Source organism: Emydura macquarii, unplaced genomic scaffold (genome assembly GCF_026122565.2).
Source record: "Emydura macquarii macquarii isolate MOO-44397 ecotype Brisbane River unplaced genomic scaffold, CSIRO-AGI_Emac_v2 contig_2636, whole genome shotgun sequence".
Lineage (NCBI taxonomy): Eukaryota > Metazoa > Chordata > Testudines > Chelidae > Emydura > Emydura macquarii.
The window spans coordinates 25,929,841-25,951,727 of record NW_027132773.1 but is presented as its reverse complement, the minus strand read 5'-3'; the positions used below and the strand labels follow the sequence as shown (position 1 = coordinate 25,951,727).

At 36.9% G+C, this 21,887-nt stretch overlaps 1 protein-coding gene across 2 annotated transcripts in view; it reads left to right on the top strand.

Annotated features, from left to right (window-relative positions):
• GRM8 (glutamate metabotropic receptor 8) overlaps positions 1 to 21,887 on the top strand; it is a 424,254-nt gene that overhangs the window by 169,757 nt on the left and 232,610 nt on the right. Inside the window, exons 3-5 of one of the 2 annotated variants that reach the window (XM_067564317.1) lie at positions 19,271 to 19,406; positions 19,896 to 20,050; positions 20,572 to 20,709. In XM_067564317.1, the coding sequence (XP_067420418.1) occupies positions 19,271 to 19,406; positions 19,896 to 20,050; positions 20,572 to 20,709 (429 nt within the window). The remainder of the gene's footprint in view (positions 1 to 19,270; positions 19,407 to 19,895; positions 20,051 to 20,571; positions 20,710 to 21,887) is intronic. The other variant, XM_067564318.1, reaches the window with a different exon arrangement.

Genomic DNA, 21,887 nt, shown 5'->3' with positions numbered 1-21,887 from the left:
TTAAAATGAATGAACACCTAACTCCATGCAATAACTGAATGCCAAAGCATGTAATTAGCAGTGACAGCAAAGAACATAACATAAGAGGAGTCAAAGGAGGAGGTTAAAATGGTTTGACTCTGAGCACTGATAACTACTTGGTGAAAACCTCCAGTGATTGTTTTATTTACATCGGGTTAAATTTACCCTTGTGTAGGGGGCTATCACAAGCCTGTGATCCATTTATGCTTTCAGGAAGAGGGATCATGTGGGACTAGAGTGGTGTGTAGGGCTTCTGTCGGTCCTCTGCCCAGGGATGAAATTCACCCAAAAAAAATCCAGGCTGCCTTTCTCTTGAAGACCATTTATTTATGTTTGATTGCACAGTAGTTAGATCCCTCTTCGTACATGATCTAAAAAAGATGGGTAAGAATAATCTCCTCTCCTCACTGCTTTTGCTCATGTTTAACTTTGGAAAAAGCTTTCTCTTGGTCCTCGGTGACAATCTCATTCCTCCCTTCCCTTTCCATCTTCCAAACCACAAAGAGTTCTCAAAATAGCTACAAGAGCATTTCTGATGAGAATACTCTTGAATATAATTTCCCAGGAGTAGCCTATTGGGGGCCCTAAGCAGGAATATCCCCCCCACACATAACACATACTAATAATTAATAGGGGGCCCCCTGGAGCTGCCTGGAGTCCTAAGCAATTGCTTAGTCTACTTATGCCTAGTGCCAGCTCTGCATGGGACCATTTGTGAATGTTTTGCTGTCGGTGAGTGTCCTTGCATGTAGAGAAGATTTGAAAAATGAGGAAAGAATTTTCTGTGTATTTTGTTTGAATCAAAATTCAAAATCTGGATGGGTTTTCAAGGAAAATTTTCTAAATTCAGAACATTTTCACTAACTTGACCTGAGAAAAAAAATCTGTAACTCAAATTTTCCTGAGTAAGGAAGCAAAGAAAAAAGAAAAGTCAAAATATCAACAAAGTGAAAAGGCAAGTTTTAGCTGTAAGTGTATTGTTGAATGCCCTTTCGCAGTATTCATCCCTCTCTAGTTTGCACTGTACAGATTTGTTGGCATTATGATATGGAACTACTTGAACAAGAAAGGGAGAAAGTTATGTAGAATTTTCTGAGAACAAAGTGACTCAGTTCAACTAATATTTTTTCCATTTCAAAATCTGACAGTGATTAAGGTTAAGACTTGCAAACAAATGCATAATATTATTTAAAATGGTAATATGTAGTATATATGTTTGGAATGCTAAGCATTTGGTAAAGGTTTTGTTTTAGGATCAATGCTTTATTTTTGCATTATTCAGAACATTGAAAGCTCTGGCTGGTGTTTTTATTTCTTTTATTATCTTTTCTTTGTTTCCTTTGTTATCTTCATTTTTCATCTCCACCCCCTCACTTCATCTAGTAAGGTAGGATAGACTTTCATTATTGTTTGCAATATGGAACTTCTTTCTCATGAGTCCACTGTGCTAATCATATTTCTTTATTCTATGTATTACACAGGGCAAACTGAAGTACCTTTATTTTTCTTCCATTACTTCTATGCCAAGGTTGAATGGAAATACATTTGTAGAATTAATAATGCTGAAAACATATACGTATCTGTGCATTTAGTCCTCCGTGTGGTATAATTTTTGATAGTTTTTTCTTTAAAAAAATAATAATGTTTGAAAGTGTTATGTATAATAGAAAGGGAGAGATGTCAAATTATTGTAACCAGCTGAGCAGCCTAGCAGTGTGGATGGAGAATAGTCTATCCATCAGAGGAAGAGTATAAAAGAGGTGGGTTGTTGGTAAAAAGATCTGCATAGAAATTAGGTTCACAGTAAAATAGGTTCACACTAAAATCGGCTTTTATTTCATCATGAATTACAGGAAAATTGTGTTCACTAATTCAGAATGTTCACATTCTGTTCTAAAAGTAATTGTATGCCTAGTGATTGTAGGCTTTTCAGATCCTTAGCTCTTCTCTGGGATCATTGTCTATCGAGTGTGGTGGCTTTGGCTAGCAGTTTATTAAATACAGCAGAGCTACAGGAGTCTTTAGCCAATCACTGGTCACATCAGGCTTCTTTGCTATTATACCCTGCTGCTTGACCAGCCAATAGAGCAGTGTTTATGGACCTTTACTGACAGTGGTTGGTTTAGCTGGAATACACTATCACAGAGCAACCCCACAAACTACTGTCTTGCTCACTTCCTACTGATAGATGTGCCTTCTAGCATGGCCATCATTTACACGGAGGGAGCAGGGCACCTGCAACTCTCCTGCCTGTCTCAATAAATCTGTAAATCTAACAAATTAAAATCCATGCAGAAATAGAGACTGGAAACAATTTCAGAATTATGCCGCTACTCTATTAGCCAATTGTTCTTGTGCATTTAAAAGACCTACCTATTGTATGTTCACAGTAAAAATAATTCCACGGGGCTAAATTCTGCTTGCAGTTCCTGACACTCACCTGAGGTCACACTCACCTGAGGTCACTGAATTGGTCTGGAAGGATTTCCCTGAGATCAGGGTATTCCAGCCAAACCAACCACTGTCAGAACAGGTCCATAAGCAGCAGTTTGGCCTAGCTGAGTAGAAACTCTTCTTTTTTCATCCTTCCCTCTAGCTGTCCTTCTAAGTAATCCCTTTTTACCTTTGCTATCTTCTTGGGAAGGTCATCTTAGTCCACTCCTGTTACCTTGTGGGGCCAGGTTGCCCTCTTATCAATGTCTTACTGGGTGATAAGTAGCAAACTCTCCCCACATCTTCCTTCTTTGGGGTTGGAGTTTGTGACAAGTAGAATCACTGCTCCCTTGAGCGCATCTTGCTTTGAGTTACTCCAGACTTACACAGCTACATTGAAGAGTAGAAACTGAGTGACAGCACTGAGTAAACATTGCTATATTTGCCCCGTTATATTTTGCATTTATACAGTTTGGCCCAGATTCACAAAAGTATTTAGGGTCCTAACTTGCATTGATTTAGGAGCCTAAATATCTTTGGTGATTTGGGCTTTATTGCCTTTCATCTAAGGATAGGGAAGTACATTACCAGCATTCATTACAATGCATGATTATAAACACGTCACTGGAAAACTTGATCTAAACCCTTCCTTTTTTAAAATGGCACTTCATGGCTCAAAGCTCACTACCATGTGTTTCTCCAGTCTACAAGCTCTCTAAAAGATTACAAGGCTTAGAGTTCCTGAACATTTCTCTGCTATTGCATTTGCCTCTAAGTCATGGAAGTCACAGCATCCTTCCAAAACATATTTTCTCATTCACTATATTTCAACCAGTGCCTCCACCCCTTCGGGCTTTATTAATTAAGCTAATCATTCACCCCAACATGACACAATTAAGTTCAATTAGTGGATCCACTCACTTCTAAACTTCTTCCCCAGGGATATTTCACTTCTTCATATTAAACACTTAGGGCTTGTCCGCACCACCTCGCAGTTTGGACTACCGGGGTGTGAATAGCAGTGCGCACCAAGCTGCGCTGTAACTTCCCTGTGTGGATGCTATGGGTGGGAACTAAAAGGTTTCTACTTCATGTTAATGAACTGCTCTTCAAACAAGACTACATTAGTGCAAACTAGAAACCTTTCAGTTTGCGCACTCAGTGTCCACACAGAGGAGTTACGGGGCAACACTTTGGTGCATGGTGCTATTCACACCCTTGTAGTCTGAACTGCAGGGCAATGTAGAGATAGCCATAGAGACACCAAACCCCACTCACAAACTTTACTCTGTGAACCAAAGCTCATAACAAAGCCCTGCAGGCTTCTCTTAAAGCTGCAGTGATGATGAAGCCTGCTCCAATTTGATTATATTTTTAAAATTATGTTAGGCTTCGATAAAATTATTTAGGTAAAAGGGTGCTGAATGCCTCCTTTGCTCACTCACTAGCTCATTCCTCTCTTTTGTTGTTGCATTATGGAAGAAGTATTGCCACATTTCTTAATATCACTAAAGTCTCAGATGGTGCCTAGAAATATGAAGAAATGTAGCAATACACAAGATTTAGTTTTATTCTCTTCATATTTTATAACTCACAATGGGAAGAAGTGGGCAGATGAAAATTCACTAACACATTTAGATTCAAGTGGTTATTCTTACCCAAATTTTCAGCTCAAACAGCATTGTAAACTGAAATAAATATAGTCCTGGTGTTCACACTTCAAAAAATTGGAAAGAGTTCAGAATAGAGCTTAAAGAAAGATTTGAAGGGTGGAAAACCTGTTTTACAATGAGAAACTAAGAAACTCAATGTACTGAGTTTATCCAAGAAAACGTAAAGAGGTGACTTGATCACAGTCTACAAGTAATTGTGTGGGGATGAGATTTTTGTTAGTAGCTTGCTCTTTTATCTAGAATAAAAAGGAATAATGAGATTCAATGGCAGAAACCTGAAGCTAGAAAAATTCAGACTAGAGATAAAGGACATTTTTTTAACTGTGTGGGTTATTAACCATTGGAACATCTTATGTAGGAATGAGATGGACTGTCCATCCCTTGAAATCCTTTTATCATAGCTAGGTGTCTTTCTAAAATATATACTTATAACTAAAACAGAAGTTATGGGTTTGATGCAGAAATTATTGGGTGAGGTTGTTTGCCCTGTGCTGTTTTATAGGACTGGGTGGAAAATAGAATTTCCATTCCACAGAAAATTCTGACCTTTCAGAAAAAAACCAAACTGTTTCAAATGAAAAACTGACATTTCATAATTTCCTGTGAATGAAAATTCCCCAAAAATCTCATTTGAGACATTTGAAATGTTTTGTTTAGCTAATGTCATTTCACTTTGGCAATGTCAAAATATTTGGTTTTGATAATGTTGAAACATAATATGATATGAAATACAATATATTAATATTTTAATATGATATATAACTAAACAAAACGAATGAAAACAATAAAGACAAAATGAAACATTTTTACTTAAGTGAAACATTTCAGCATTGTCAAAACAAAACAAGAAAGTCTAAATGAATTGTTTTCTTTTTTCCATTGAAATTTTTTAAAAATTGAAACAGTCTCATGAAACATTTCAATGAAAGTGTATTTTCCAATGAAAATTTCTATCAAAAACTTTTCCACCAGCTCTAGTTATGCAGGAAGTCAGGTTATATGATCACAGTAGTCCTACCTGGTCTTCAAAATCTATGAATTTAGTAATCTAATAAGTGAACAAAAAATACACTTGTAGCTTAAATGTTAGCACGGCAGTGAGATGAATATGACGTGGAAGAGCAATTAGGGCTTGATCCTGTCTGACAATAATGTCAATGAAAGCAGATTGGATCCTTGGGGTAAAAGCCTGTAAGTGAGCATACTAGGAATGCTAATTGGGGAAACCATTTACTGGCACCAGTTAGCCCCATGTGAAATGTTTTACAGCAGACCCTGCAACTATGTGAAATTTGTCTTGCTGGTAACAGATTTCATTACAAATTCAAATAAAATTTGGTGTTGTGGATGGATTTTGCAATCTCTTGTGGATCCTTTTTATGATTTGGGCTGATGATTTGGAATCAAAATCATGCAAAAAATTTTTTTTTGTAAGATTTTGATAGGAAACTAGAGAAACTCAGTGGTTTTCACTGAGTTTTACTTGGAGTCTTGGAAAGTTTGAACTCCAAATGTAACTCAACAGTGCAAACTCAGACTTTTGCTTACTGAAATGAAAGGATCCAAAATAACAAGAAAGTTATTTTTGTTAAAAGGCAGCAGAAAAAACAGGTCTGGATGACTGAAATATACAAAATATAATGGCAATTTGAGGCCAGTCTCTGACCATCAAAACAACAAGAGGAAACATGCAGGGAAAAATGGGTCACCAGGGAGCCGTTGATAACAAGCAGTCCAGAGACTTTAAGAAAGCAACAAAGCCCTCATCTATAACTGATTAAATATTAAAAATAAAACAAAAGAGGTGGAAATGAAATTTAAAAAAAAATGTTAAACCAAGGATTCCTGCAAGGGATAGATTAGCCTGGAGAAGGGAAGGGATACATTTTTATAATTAAAGGCTTTGGGCAAAATCCAGCCATTTCCCAAGCAGGGGACTCTTTCCCTCCCAAACCACATGCAGAGAACTCTAGGATTGCTAGAAGCCCCTGTGTCAGCCACATGATACCCAGGGCTGGATTTAGGGGCAGGCAACCCAGGAACAAACTCAGGTGAAGTGAGAGCCCAGCTGCAATACTGCAAATCTTGTTTTATTGTGTAAGTGTGAAAGTGTACTTGTGTTTTAAGACTTGTAAAGTTTAAGTAGTGACTAATAAAGGACATGTTTAATGAGACACCAGAGATATCTATTGCGCCCATATCTACGCAACAATATAAAAGAAATACTATTACTTCTTATGCCATGCTTAACACATAATATTTGATGACTTTCCAATGTTTCCAGAACTGTGGAACATAGACTTTTGCTCTCCCTAAAACTATCTGTTTTCCCCTGTAGAAAATAAATATGTCCCCAAATAAGCCTTCAGGAGCTCAGTATAGGAAGCAAAAAGCTCAAGTGCAATCTACTTCACAGCAAGGGCCAAATTTGATGGGAAAATATCTGAAACAGAGCAACATAGACTGGGCTTTAAGTGGTAGCAATCATCCCAGTGCAGAAGAAATTGAGAAGTGAAACGTGAATGATGGAAGTTCTATTATTTAGGAATTACCTGAAGATAAGAAATGGAAATGTGAGGAAAGTGATGGAGAATCATCCAGTTTTCCTGATAGCATAAAGGAGAGTGATGACAAAAAAGAATCTGGTTTACATGAAAAGGAGAGAAACAATAAAGAAGAATCAGTCTCGCAGTGAGAAAAATTGCTCACCACAAATTGATATAACAGATCCTACTTTCTGGCTGGTGATCCTAATCTCTGCTGTTATTGATCATACAATTTTGAAAAGGCTGGGCAAAATTGAGGATATGACGTTTCCAGTAAGTGAGCAGAAGCGACACTTCTCAAAGTCACACTGTGAAAGTGTGAGAATGGTGAGAAACTGAATCTGCATTGGCTGTTTAGTCAAAACTAACTGACAAAGTGTCTGTTTTTGTTGTAAAATATTTTATAAGAATGCCAAATTGTTGCTTGCGGTTTCTAGGGACAATTACTGGCATAACTTAGGTGATGATCTGAAGCAACATGAAAAGTCACCCAGCCATTTTACGGCCTACTCCAGATGGATGGATAGAGGTTGAGTCCAGGCTCAAACTGAATACATGTATAGACGCAGAAAACCAGTGCATTATTAATGTTGAAACCCAGCATTGGAGGAACTTGCTCATGTGTCTGATTTCAATTACCCTCCTCCTTGCAAAGAATAATTGGGCTTTATAGGGCTCATTGAATAAGTTGTTCACTGACCATAACAGGGATTTCCTTGGTTTGGTAGAGCTCCTTGGGAAATACAGAGATGTCATATGTGAGTACCTATGTTGAGTAGTTCATAAAGATGCTATGGACCATTACTGCAGCAAAACAATTCAAAATGAATTGATGACCTTATGGTAAGGAAGATGCTTGATAACATATTGATGGGACTTGGCAAAGAGAAGTACTACTGCCATAATAATGGACTGAACTGCCAACATTAGTCACAGGGAAAAGATACCATTTACAGCGAGATTTGTTGATGACGAGGGTGGCTGTAGCCAAGTAAAGGAACTAGTTATAGGTTTCCAGTCTGTGGATTACTCTACTAGAAAAGGCCTAATGGAACTGTTTATGAAGGTTTTGAATGAAAATAAAATAAAGCTTCAGGGAAGGGAACATGAGGGGAAGAAACAATGGTGTCCAGGCAAGGATCCTTGAGCTGAATCCAAGAGCTTTCTTCATGCCTTGTGGTTGCTATTTCCTCAACCTGGTTGTGTCAGATGCAGCATCTTCTTCTTTAGATTCAGTTCCAGAGGGATAGCTGTGTTAGTCTGTATACAGCAAAAACAGCGAGAGTGTGGTTGCAGCCCACGAAAGCTTATGCCCACAGAAATTTGTTAGTCTTTAAGGTGCTACAGGACTCTCATTGTTTTAGATTCAGTATGTCTCTTCGGAGTACTGCAAAGGATATACGTTTTGTTTTCAGCATCAACTTATCAGGTGGAAGATTCTCACAAACAACGTTACACATCTGACCAGGAAGCCACTAAGTGACACCCCCTGGGAGAGCCACATTGACAGCATAAGACCAGTGAGGTACCAAATAATTGAGGTTTACAATGCCCTGATGGAATCTGACACATGGCACAAAGCCTGGGAAACTAGATCAAATTTTTGGTCTCATTTGTGGTTTGATCCAATGTTCTGTTCCAAGTAAATATTGTGAGCAAAGCATTACAAACTCAGTCAATGAACATCGCAACCACTGCTACTTTGATGAGAAGCTGCCTTGATTGCATTGCGGCCTACAGATGATTGATTTGAAGATGTCATCACTGCTGCCAAAGAAATGGTGAAAAACTTCAGAGTTGAGCCTGTCTTCAAGGAAACTCATGTTCATTGAAAGAAGAGACAGTTTGATTATGAGGGTAGAGATGAGGTGATGGGAATCTCAAAAGAAAAATTCAAGAGGGAGTTGCTCAAGTGTACATTGAAGAAAGGTTCGGACAAATGAAGCACCACAAAAAGACCTGGTGATTTTAGTATAACTTTAGTAAGCCGCTGGCAGACAGGAAAACACTCTTGAACAATTGTACAGACCTTCATCGGAAGCTGACACATGCGGTATGTTGGAATGTCAATGATAAAGACCTCTATGTAGAATTGGACAACATCTGTCACATTCTGCCACACGGGAAGCACTCTTCACTCCAAGTTCTCCAATTCATTCATGATATAGAGCCGAAGGACACTTTTCCTAATGTGTGGATATCTTTGAGGATATGCTTACGCTGCTGGTTACAGTTGCTAGTGATGAGCACAGCTTTTCGAAGCTCAGGCTCATTAAAACATATCTTCAATTGATGATGGCCAACAAGAGATTGACTTCACTTGCTATTTTATCACTTGAAAATGTCATTGGCCAGGCACTGGATCTCCCTGACGCTGTGCTTCAGTTCGCAAGGGCAAAGATGAGAAAAGCGATCTTTTGATCTAAAGGACTAGGGTTAACATTCTAAGGCTGTCACGTGTTGTAACAATATTTAATACTGGTCCACCAAAAGTTTCAATTTCTTGATGTTAGTACATTTCAATAAGTCGTAAAATTAAAAAGTTTCTATAAGCTTAGAGGCAACAATTTTTTAAAATTTGCTTATACATAGTATGAATAAATACAGATTTACAGATCCTACATAAAAATTTATCATCTTATATGACAGGAATAAATCATGCGTGGAAACTGTGCATCAAAGTGGGCTACAAATGCAACAACAACAAAAAAGGTATTCAAAAGTTTAACAAATGGAGGTGGGGGCATGGAAGATGCTCTTTGCTATCATTTGGTCTACGGCCAATCCTGATGATACCAAATGTACATGTTCTATCAGCCAGAGGCTCCCCCAATCGACTAGTGTATATGCTGAGGAATGTATAGTAGCCAATGGAGGTGGTAAGATACTGACCTCTGCCATGTGACAGCAGTATATTAACCTTTTGTAACTTAGTTAGTCCCATGTCATGTGATTAAGACAAGGTAGTAAAGAACAGTGTCAGAAATAAATTAAATCTTTAACAAAATGGAGTATGTGGAGCCACCTGCTCTGATCACCTCTATATTGGAGGTGATGGATTTAAAAAAACAGGCTTGGAAATGATTTTTTCTCACCTGAACCATATTCTCTGTAACAGGTTGAATCAAAACTCTGGATATAAACTCCCTGAAACTTTGGGAAAATTTGGATCCAGATCTGATTTTTATAACTCAGGTCCATCGCTTCTAATAATTTTTTTAAAAAGTGTGTGTGTCGGGGGGGGGGGGGGGGCGGTGGATAGAGGAAGAGGAAGGACCTGATGCTTACAAAACTGAGCAATGATTTAAATTAAGAATAAGATGTTTCATAGATTTCCAAGGCCTTATTTTGATCTGATTTGATTATACCAAGTTCGAGCCCAATTTTGAAAAACTTTTTAAATTTAGTGGGATTAGAAATCCCTTCTCCCCACAACTTCCCTACCCCATAAAAAACAAACAAAATAAACTATGTTCTCCCTTCTCTACTAAAAAATTACCAGTGTCCAATAAGTGGTACCACAAATGGTGGTGTTGTCCCTTTTTCTGTACAATATATTCAAGTACAATATGTTCTCCAATTTCCAAATCTACTAACAGTAGAAAGTGGCACTTACCCTGAGTAAGAGACATTCATGTCAGCTCTGATATCTACAAAAACAATAAGACTAATAAAAATTGCAACAAATGAATATGTTTGATATGCAGATGTTGCAGACCCTGATTCATAGTTGTGGGGAAAATTGCATGCCCATAACCTTGCAACCCTTTGAAAAACCCATTTATTCAGTCTTTTGGCAGGTTATGTGATATTCACCCATTCATAAGTATTCTTACCACAGATGAGCTCTTCTTTCAGCCTCTCACTTCCAGGACTGTAAAAGCTGGCTTTCATTTTCACAAATAGCAGTGAAGAGTCAAAGCAAGAATGAAAAATGTGTTGCTTTTTTTGCAAACCTGCAAAAATGAGATTTTTCATTAGTTTCACTTGTGGTGATAAAATCGCTTGAAGTTATTTCTCCTTCACTGGGGGCGGGGGCGATGGTGGTGCTGGTCACACTTTCAATACTGCTGTTGCAGAAAGAGAATGAAACTTTTGCTATTCAAAATGAAAGTACAAAGCAAAACACTTCTTTTTTTACGTTATCTTAGAGCTTGACGTCAATGACCAATTGTCATCTATGTGAGCGAGACTAAGCCTTTACGTTTTTCCTCCCTTTTTTAAATTTTACGTTTAAAAGTGGTGTTGCCTTTTATTTGATAGATAGATAGACATCTGGTTTCTTATTCACACCTATCTAATCTAATCTATCAGAACTTTGAATGCTCTTTGATGACTACACGCAATTTAAGCAAATACATTTTTCTATATTTTTCAATGCCACAAGTCATAAAATAGCATGGAAAAGCTGATGTCACCCTTAAAAGACCATCTGCTCAAACAGTGGGAGAGAAACTGACACAAACTTTGACTTCTCTGTTGTTGTTCACCATGAGTAGAGGAGCCAATGACTACATGTACATATTGGACACACTAGCATTCAGTTATTAAAGATTTCTGCAAAAGAATACATGCATTTTCACTAAACCTCAGCAACTAGGTGTGGGACTAAACATGCCCTCTTTTCTGGCTTTTAATAGATCACAACAAAATCTCGTATCATCCATCAAACCACAATATGGTTTAATGTATTGAACGTTGAGTGCTGCTTGAAGCTTTCACAGCAAAGTATTATAAATTATTAAATGGCTTTCGTTCTATTATCTAACTCAAAGAACACTGTCCTGATGGACTGCAGAATCAGCTAATGTCATAACCCTCTGCTGGGGTGTTGTACCGGATGTTGTGGGAATGATAAGCCACAAGACTTTTGGTTTTACAAAAGGCAAAACACTCCTTTTGAAAAACAAAACTGTGAATTTTAATCTTTAGTTTATAAATTTACCCATCTAGACTTGAATAGCTGCAAAAATTTAAATCACAATAGCAAATGGCAGGGATCAGCAAAGGCCAATACAAGCAGTTGATTTTTAGCCAAGTGGTTGCAACTTAAATGACCATAAGAGAATTCCTAAATCAGTCAAGATATGATAATAGCAGCTACCTTGGATAGTCACTTGCCTGCCCTCCTTCCAATATTCAAATTCTGAGCATCCTAACTGTGCAAGGTCTGAACAGCCTGCCTAAACTGAAGGCCTTGAAGGGCCCATGCAATTCAAGACCATTGGATAGGGTAACACTGAGCCATGTTATAACAATTCAGGTGTTCCTGCAGATCTGGCCCTGTTTGACCTAAAAAATAGGCAGATGTGTAATTTTGCAGGGAAGTGGATTTAGCCCATTTCCCAAAATCTGAAGGGCTGTAAGTAAAACCTATAGAAAAATGGAAATTAATTGTATATATTAAAATTGTGGGGGGTTTTTTAAACAGTAATTAAGGCCAATTTCTGCCCAATAATTTAACCCCAAGAGCAATCTGGCCTCTACTGTCAGGTAAACCACCACAGTTGCTGCTAAGCACTGATCTTAGCTTGCATACCCCACCAGCAAATGAATTCTCAATCCAGGAGTATCCAGGACTCAGAAGATCTGGTTTCAGTTCCTGGCTCTTCTGTGGACTTCTTGTGTGACTGTGGGAGAGTCATTTAATCTTTCACAGTTCCCCATTTGGATAATGGGATGAGAATCCCTCGTTTCTCCCACATTCTTTTTGGTCTCTGTAAGTCACCATCCTGCTACCTCGCTGTGGTTATACTCTGTGCCTGCATGCAATCCCATTGACTTCATTTTGCCCCAAATCTTCGCCATTCCATGAGGTCTAATGAAAAGCCTTCAGCATAGGGGATATGTACATTATTTTAGAAACAAAAAGGAGTATTGAGGACAATAATGAGGTCATACAAGGGCAGGATTGGGACCCATATATGCTCTTATTATTTTCTAGTGAGTTTGTAAGAAATAATATGGATTACTGTAAAACAGTTGTGAAATAAGTGTATGCCATAAGTGATTATTGAGGGATGAGACAAATGCCTCTATTTTCAGAGAAATGAAATTATGTCAAAGCAAGTACAGACCTTAATCTATGCTTTTTCCTTTTTACAGTGTCACTGTTGACTCTATAAATGGGAAAATAAAATAGTTTAAAAGGCTAAGTAGTTCTGAGCTGTATAGTTGTAGTCCCATAACTGAGTAAGCTTGAACTCTTACCTGAGGAATAGCTTTGTCCCACTGATCTCAATGCTGTTAGTTTAAAACATGCAATGATTAGGTACTACTCAGAGTGGTAGAATGTGGCCCTTAGTTAGGCATTCAGCTTGTTCCCTGAGTCCTGTTCATTTTTGGGAAATCACTTAATAGTACCAGTTTACAACAGCGTCTGCTATTATTTTCTAAATACCCATTCGGTGTCACTTCCACCAACATCCTCTTCTACTTCCTTGAATATTTGTTTACAGTGAAAATTCCATCTTGTAATTTACTCATGAGAGGTAAAATGAGTATTTACCATTTTAACACAGTAAAATGTTAACCTTTGAAATGACATAGACACTGTACTTCCACTTTTTTACAGTGTTCTTTTGTTTTGTCAGTTATGGACATACAAAGGAAGGCAAAAGCTATTGATCCCAAGTACTGGTGTTATCTTCAAAATCTACAATATTTGAGGTGTCTCACAAACATGAATTCTTGGCCTGATATCCTGTTTCCCACAGCTGTTATACGTAGAGCCTGTAAGCAGGCCAAGTTTGGCACTGAACAATTTGCTTAGGACATGATTTTTATCACAACACACAAAACAACTAAACAGTGCATTGTCTGTAACCTCAGGTCTAACTGTATCCTATTTTTAAAAGCACACGGATTATTAGCTGTTAAGTGAAAGACAAAATGAGATAGTAATTATCACTTATATAACATTCACTAGCTATAATCTTCACAACTAGAGCTGGTTGGAAATTCTCCAACATAAGAGTTTCTTTAAAAAATGCCAATTCTTTGGACCCAAAATGCTCTGTGAAAGGTTAAGCTCAGCAACCCCTGTAAGGAACCATGCTTGGTTCCCTGCATGTTCACTTGGTGGGTTTCTAGACAGCCCAGGCTTCTAGAGTCCTTGGTTCCAGGGCAGCCTGCCATGTAGACTCCCCAAGGCCAGGGACCATGGACCCCTGGCTTTAGCTGAGGCTCACATGGCTTCCAGGCTCCCTGATGCTGATTTGGAAACCTGGAAGACTTCCAGGACAGCTGGCTCCCTAGGCTGCCTGGCTCTCAGAGCAGCTGGCTCCCCAGGCTTTAGGAGTCAGGCACCCTGGAGAGCTAACTGGCCCCTGTGGGTAGCCCTGGAAGTCCTTGTAACTGCTGAGTGAAATGAACATGATTCTTATCAGTTTCACTGCTGCCTACCTCTCAGGAGCAGTGGTGCTACTGCTGACAGAGATCTAAGTATATTTTGTTTCAGAAACCCCATGTTTTGGTGTTTCTGAAGTGAACGTTTTCCTGCAGGAAACTTCAAATTTGCAAAAATAATTCTGAAACCAAAAAGTAGAAATTTCCCGTGGACTGGAAATTCTAAGTTTCAGACAGTTCTACTCACAACAACCTCTCTGAGTAGTTAAGTATTATCCCCATTTTGCAGATGGAGAAACTGAGAAAGAGAGGGTACATGGGTGGATAAAGGCATCTCTTCCTTCTCTTCAAGGAAGCACAGGGACTGTTTCTTTGCTTACTTCCACTGAGCACATAATGCCCCAAGGATAAATTATGATTTCTGCTCTACAAACTCTGTGCATCTGTACAGGTCTATCAGTGCAACCCTATATAAAGCCCTCTTGTATAGCAACTTCACTGATCATTTTTAACAACACTAGTTTTCAAATCAGAAGATGATTTGAAGATGGGAAATATTCACCTATTAAATGCTGGATTTAGTGCTCTATATTTAGAAATAGAATATCCTAGACATAGTATGTAGTGTTTGTTTATTATATATCAATACTATGAAAGTGTAGAGAAAGAGAGCGAGAGAGAGAGATCACAGTGATAATGGTTTGGAAAAATTTTAGGCACCAGCTGAACTGTAGTTTGTATTCAAGGTCCTGGTCCTGCAAAAATATACATGTTTGCTTAATTTCAAATGCCCAAGCAGTCCCTGAACAATCAATTTACTACTCATGGGAGTATAGTCAAGCACATGTGCAAATGATTGCATGATTGGGGACTAGGTTTGAAAATGTGTGTGAACACATTTACTGCTAGAACTGGGTACAATTTTTTGCCTGTAATTTTTTGTTGGCAAAAATATATATACAGTGACACCAGAATATTTTGCAGATTTGAATTGGTTTTGCTGAATTGTTCATTTTGGGGAAAAAGACACTCTGAAAAGCCAAAAGAGTTTGTTTCAGCATATTTGAAATGAAACCTTTAAATTTTTCAGTTCAAAAAGACTTTTCATTTCTAAATGTCCTACAATTTTTTATATATTTATAAAAGTTATATATTTATATTTATATATTTTTATATGTAAAACATGCTCAAAATCCAATTTAAAAGATTCCAAACAATTTTTTCAACATTTTGAGTCACTGGAAATTTTGAAAAAATTTGTTTTTGATTTGATCTGAAACAATTTTTTTTTAAAAAAAAAATGTCTAGTGAATCCAAAAATCTGTTATGTACCCATCTTTATTAACAGCCAACTACAGTCAAGAGGCATTACAGTTTTGTTCTAAGAAAACCATTAGCACAGCCATATTTTAAATCATGTTTGTCATAGTATGTTGTAAATTTAATTAAAAAATCCCTCCATTTCTCTCTGGAGGTTTTCTGTGCAGGAGGAGTTCTTGGATAAAGGGAGTGCCTTAAACATAAGGCAATATAAGTAATCAGCCTGTATCCTGAAAGAAACATGGTTTGTATGCCTTGTATAAAGGCTTCTTCCTGAGCATGGCAGGCAGTAATTGTAACTTCAGCTTTTCTTCACAAATACTTTTAATAAATAGAAGATGGGAAGATAAGTCATTTGTTTAGACATTTTTGGTAATAGCTCTGTAACACACAATAGTTAGCAAATGGAAGAAGAAGGCCCAGATCCACAAAGTTATTTTGGCTTCCATTTTAATCAATGGAAGTGAGGAGCCCTAAATACCTTTATGGATCTGGGCTCGTAAGTGACCAAGTTGCTCACATACATAAGAGCTGTAATTCACTGACCATACTGATAATTCTCACAGATTGTAGTTTGGCATTTCTTTATTAAGTTATCAGTCCTGCACTGAGAACCACCAGGGTGATTCCAATGACTTCACTGGGGCTCTGCTTGGATCCCCCTGTCTGGTTCTCATTGCAGGACTGAGGCTTGAATATGCATGCCTAAAATGACTCCTTGTGTTAGTTAATTTGTTTCTTCTACTTTTTCTGCAACAATAGCTGAAACAAGTTTAGGTCCTGATCCTAAGGAGTGTGAACACCTGAAACTCAATTTCAGGATCTAATTTCTGTCTGGCAATTGTTGATTAGGAAAAATTAAGAGACTTGCACATTTTAATAATTGTAGTTTGAATTCTTGTCTAGGCCACATGCATTCTTTTAACTTTCTGAGCACATGCTTATCTAAGTCTGAGGAAATCAAATAAGTAAACTTTAATTTGATGTCAATGGGATTTGTGGGCCTCAATGCAATTTGCTTTACATGAAATCACCCCAAGATTCTGGCAGCTCACCCATTACAAGCGTGGTATTTTCAGCTTTTCATAATTAAAGGATATTTTAAAATAACAAAACATAAGAAATACATAAAAATACTACATTGATCTAATGTTGTTTTGAATTTAAATCAGTGAAGTGTTGGATATTTGCATTTTAGGATCAAATCTGCAAGACCTATGATAATTGGTTTTCACCTTAATGTTGTTCTGTTGTGCTTTAGGAATTAGAGATTTGATCATTAATTGTAAATTGATATCCTGTTACTTGTTTGTCACAACAGTATATGTATTAAATAGATGTGGATATACAACAAATGTTTTATATGTCAGAAGATAGCTTGCAGAAATCATTATAAATGTAATAGCAAGGCTGAAGTGCATTTTGTTTTGTTCCTAATAGATCTTCAATGTAGAGATGTTAAGTTGCACAGTATAGTCACGATTGAATTTAGTCCTATAATGTTGGAAAAGTGTTTTTGCTATGCCATTTGGAATCTAGGAAAATAACTTTTCAGATTCTGTAGTTTCTCATTCCTTGATATCCATTCCATGTAGATGCAATATACAGAATATAATATATATACATATATATATATATATATGTATATATACACATTTGCAATATTTGAGGTTGTATTTCATGTAGAGAGAATAGATTTCCTCAGAGCCGCTGCATGAGTAGAAATGGTTCAAAATTATACTCAAGAAATTTATGAGGTAACAAATTATTATTATTTTATTTCATTTTTCATTTCTATGCCTGGATGACTTAGGGTATTGTTGAGTGCTTAATGTTCCTTTTCAAGCCTTTTCTTTTTTTTAAACCAGAGAACTGTTATTGCTTAAATGACAAAAATTTACAATACATCTGTTAAATATTTCTTTTAGCATTCATTGTCAGCTGTGATGCTCTGTTAACTCAGAAATAGCTTACAGTGATGGATTTTTTTTCTCATTATATGTCAGTATAGGTTAGCTTATTTTTAGAAATATTGGCCAAACATTTTCATAGCATCTTGTCATTTATATTGCCATTGGATCATCATAAATATCTGGTAAATATATTGAGATCACCTAATGTTTGCTCTGATTTGTTGTTACTGACAAAGCAGCAGTCTCTCTTGTGGAGAACCTGGTTGTTAATACAGCTGTGGGAGAAAACATTTGTTGCCAGCAAAAATGGTAACATCCCACTGGAAACAAATAGAATAAATTGTAAATCATTACATCTTTACCTACCCTCTTCATAGAAGAAATAAAAGCCAACCAAAATCAATGACCACAAACCTATTTCCAACACAAACATTGTTTTTGCAGAAAAATGGCAGATGTTTTCACTTGCAAAAAATGTGTTTTTGTTTTCATGTGAAATAGAGAACATTTGAAGGTAAAACATGGGGTTTTGCTTTCACCAGACTGGTAAAATTATTATTTTTATCATAAAGAAGACCATGGCCAGTGATGAAAAAAGATGACATTTTTGTCCTTTAAACTTTAAATACATTAAAAAGTATGTATTTATGACAACTGATAGTGTCATACCTTTTTATACTTCTGTGGCTGCTAGTGATTTGCTTAAATCTTGACCCCACACTGTGATCTACCTGAGTGGAGAACATTTGAGGTCAATTGGATTGTGCACAGGAATAGTGATATTTGGTCCAAACACAAATCTGGATCCTGTATTTGAGCAAAAAACACCTGGTCATAATGTTTTTTTAAGGTTTAAAATTTATTCTTTAAAAATCCCTAACATGAGAAAACCTTAGCTGTCACTGTTGAAATCCTTCGCCTCTTCTGATTCCGTTACTCCTGAACTGTATCACCATTACATTGAAGTGCTTCAGAAGATCTAGGACTGGATTGAAGGCTATTAGGGAGCTAGTTCTTAAGGAGAAAGTAATTAAGATAAATAATATTTTTGTAACCCCATCAAAACTGTAAGGGCTGAAAACTCTGAGGCGCACTGATTTGGTGCATTTCCTGACTAAGTATGCCATAAGACAAACTCTTTATGAATTTCTTGTCTAGTATTCTCACAAATGTATATAATCATGATGTTTTAAAATTCCACCCATACCTCAGAGACTTTCCACAACTGCAGGATTTATTTCATTGGATAACCCTGAGTTTAAAGATCCCTTCCTGCAAAACAATAAAAATGCAAAAGTTCCAATTAGCTCCAGTTCCTGCTTCTGTCAGGAAAAAACCCATAAATATTGCCTTTGAGTTTGTGTTCATTCAGTGATTAGTAATTTAGAATTTTCATTGAGATCCCAGACTGTCTTAATTATTTAACTGTCTTAATGCTGTAGTAGCAACTGGAAAAGTTCAGTGTATGGTTCCCATAAAAGGATTACAAATTTGCTATCTCATTCCTCTAACCATAATATTTACTGTTAACCAGTGTCCCGCTTAATAAGCAGAGGTGTGTCACAGTACCCACCCTGTCAAGGAAGTTCTGAACTCAGGATAACTGTCAAGCCGAAAGTATTTTCCTAGGTTAAATGCAATCCTGTGACAAAATAACAAGCCAGATTCTTAACAGATGTAAATCACCACTATCCTGATTTACACCAGTTGAGGATCTGGCCCGATATGTTCTTTTAAGTTTTAGGTACAATGAATGACAAATATATAGGTAACTTGTACCAGGTGTCATTGTGTGTAAGCTTTGAGTTGCATGTAATTGTTACTGATTTTTACAAGTGGTTAGAAGAGTTAGACAGTCGCTGTGGCCAAGATAGTTTTTGGCAGAACTGTCTCCTCCTACCAGACTACTGTCTTGTGTTGTCATAGGATTATTAAGTTATTAAGTATTAATAAACAGTTCAGAGTTTCACCTCAATTAATTAGTTTTGCATTTTTGTGTGTGTGTGTGTGTGTGCAGGTGGTGTTTGCATCGCTCAGTCGATAAAAATCCCCCGTGAACCAAGAATGGGAGAATTTGACAAGATCATCAAGCGCTTGTTGGAAACTCCTAATGCTCGAGCAGTGATCATGTTTGCAAATGAGGATGATATTAGGTGCTTGTTTTCTTTATTTTTTTATGTTAAGAAGTTACCTCTTTACAGAAAGTCCCTTTCTGATAGCACATGCCTGATTTTCTAGCAGATTTTCAGATTTCAATCCAATGTAAATATTCTTGGAAACTAGGCTGCAGTTATACAGTATGCTATGCCACTATTCCACAGACACCCCAAAACTTCCTAGTTCCTAGCAATAAGATGCTGTATATCGTAACTTGAGGACTGAAAGAGATGAAACAAATAAGAATGGTAAACAGAATAATACGTCTAAGGGTAAAGATGAGGCAAATTAATATTTGCAGTACTGTAGCTTGAATCCTGAACTCTGTCTTTTGAGAAATATGCTTTAGACTGTCAGAACAATTGACTAATTGGTTAAAGCCAGCCTATTTATGTATATCCAGAGCTAATGCTGCAGGGGGACTTTAGTCAGAAACATTTCCTAGTAAATGCATTATATCTAATTAGTCCTTTGTTTATTTACAGGCGAATATTAGAAGCAGCCAAAAAGACTAATCAAACTGGACATTTTCTTTGGATTGGCTCAGATAGTTGGGGGTCAAAAATTTCACCTGTTTACCAACAGGAAGAGATTGCAGAAGGAGCAGTCACTATTCTGCCCAAAAGAGCATCTATCGATGGTAAGAACAATTAATAATGATGCAAGAGACACAGAGGAAGACTTATATTTAATTGATAAGAGTCTCCCATTTACTTCAGTGGGTATTGAATGTAATGTAGACATCCATGAGAATTGAGGGCTCTTGGCAACTGGCAGCATTGGGCTTTTACAGTATATTGATGTTGAACTGTAGAGTTTATTGACCACCTGCATTGCATTTTCTTCAGCTATAATATTCTACAGCAGCATTATCAATTTGTTTAATCAAATAATCATTGTAGCAGTTTCATGAACTTTTTTCTAAATCAATTATTAATAAATATTAACAGCAAATGTACTTATTTGTATTTCCTAAATACCACTTCAGTCTTTTTTTTTTTAAACTTATTTAGGTAGTTTATATCACTATGCAATGGAGATATGCACTGCATTCTTATTAGGAAATCCAAACAGATCCACCAAAAACTTCTAAATGTATTTTTCCATCTCCTTTGCCATATTTTATGGGTTTTTTTTTTTTTTTTTTTTTGTTAAATTTAGGATTTGATAGATATTTTCGGAGCCGTACCCTTGCTAATAATCGAAGAAATGTGTGGTTTGCAGAATTTTGGGAGGAGAATTTTGGATGCAAGTTAGGATCACATGGAAAAAGAAACAGCAATATCAAGAAATGCACAGGTAACACATTAGAATAAAATGTTTTTTTCAAATTCTTTATAATCCATTAGAAGACAGGCTGGTCTTGCTTGGTCCCTTGATTGGTTGCTTAAGACAAATTTCACCGTATTCTTATACCAACCTCTTTCCAACTTGAAACATAAATTTTAAGATTTTAAAGTTCATACCTTCTTGTCTATATTGGAGGATGCAAACACTTATCAAGGTGTAGCTTTAGTCATGTTTGTAAGCCAGCCTTACAGTGTGTCTCACTTTAGGAGAGCACTATACTTTTAACCCTATGTAACTTACAAGATTTGAAGACTGAGCCAGCAGAGACTGCTACACCCGCAAAGAAAATGTGATGAGTTTCAGCAAAAGCAAAATGAGGCCTGGTGGAAGGGAAAAGGGGTGTTAATTTATTCACATCTAAAGATGGTTCGGGTTTCGTTAAATATTTGGACTGAGGTTCAGGCTAGTTCTTATTTTTCACGGAACTTCTGTTCCACACAAAATATATCTATTTACCTATGTTCTTAATGAAAATGAAGACAAAACTGATGTTCTTTTCACTCTTGAGACATGTAAGCTACAAGTGACATTACTTGCCTTCTTAACTTTTGGTCAAATCCTGACGTACTTACTCAGTTTATATATGCTGTTTAAGAATTGAGTAGGAACTGAATAAAGACCACCCTGTGGGAAGAAAATAGTCACTGTCTGATATGCTCTTGTGAACAATGAACAAAAAGCTTGATACATCTAGTGCTTGGTTCTAATTTTAACCAGGGAGTATTAGCTCAGGTGTCTCAGCTCATCACATCTATGAATTTGAAGCATAAAGAGTTGGTCTCTGAGATGCACAGGATATAAGTTAGACATGTTTTTATAAATCTATATCAGCTCTTTGAATTGCAGATGGAAACAAACTGGGAGCCAGTGCAGTCTCTGAAGCTCAGTTGTAATATGCTCCAGGTGTAAATGATTGCTATGTAACCTCAAATTCTGCATTCTAACAGAAAAAGTAAGAGCCTCTTTTCTAAGTAAAATGTGGAATGAAGTACTCTTGGATAAAAAGCCAAGGATCCAACAAGTCCCCCAGAATATGGACATTTAGTTATAAAAGCTGGCTATACATATGAAGGGGCAGAAATCTCTTTGGCCAGACCTGGGAATGCTGAATGACCAGTCCAGCTGGA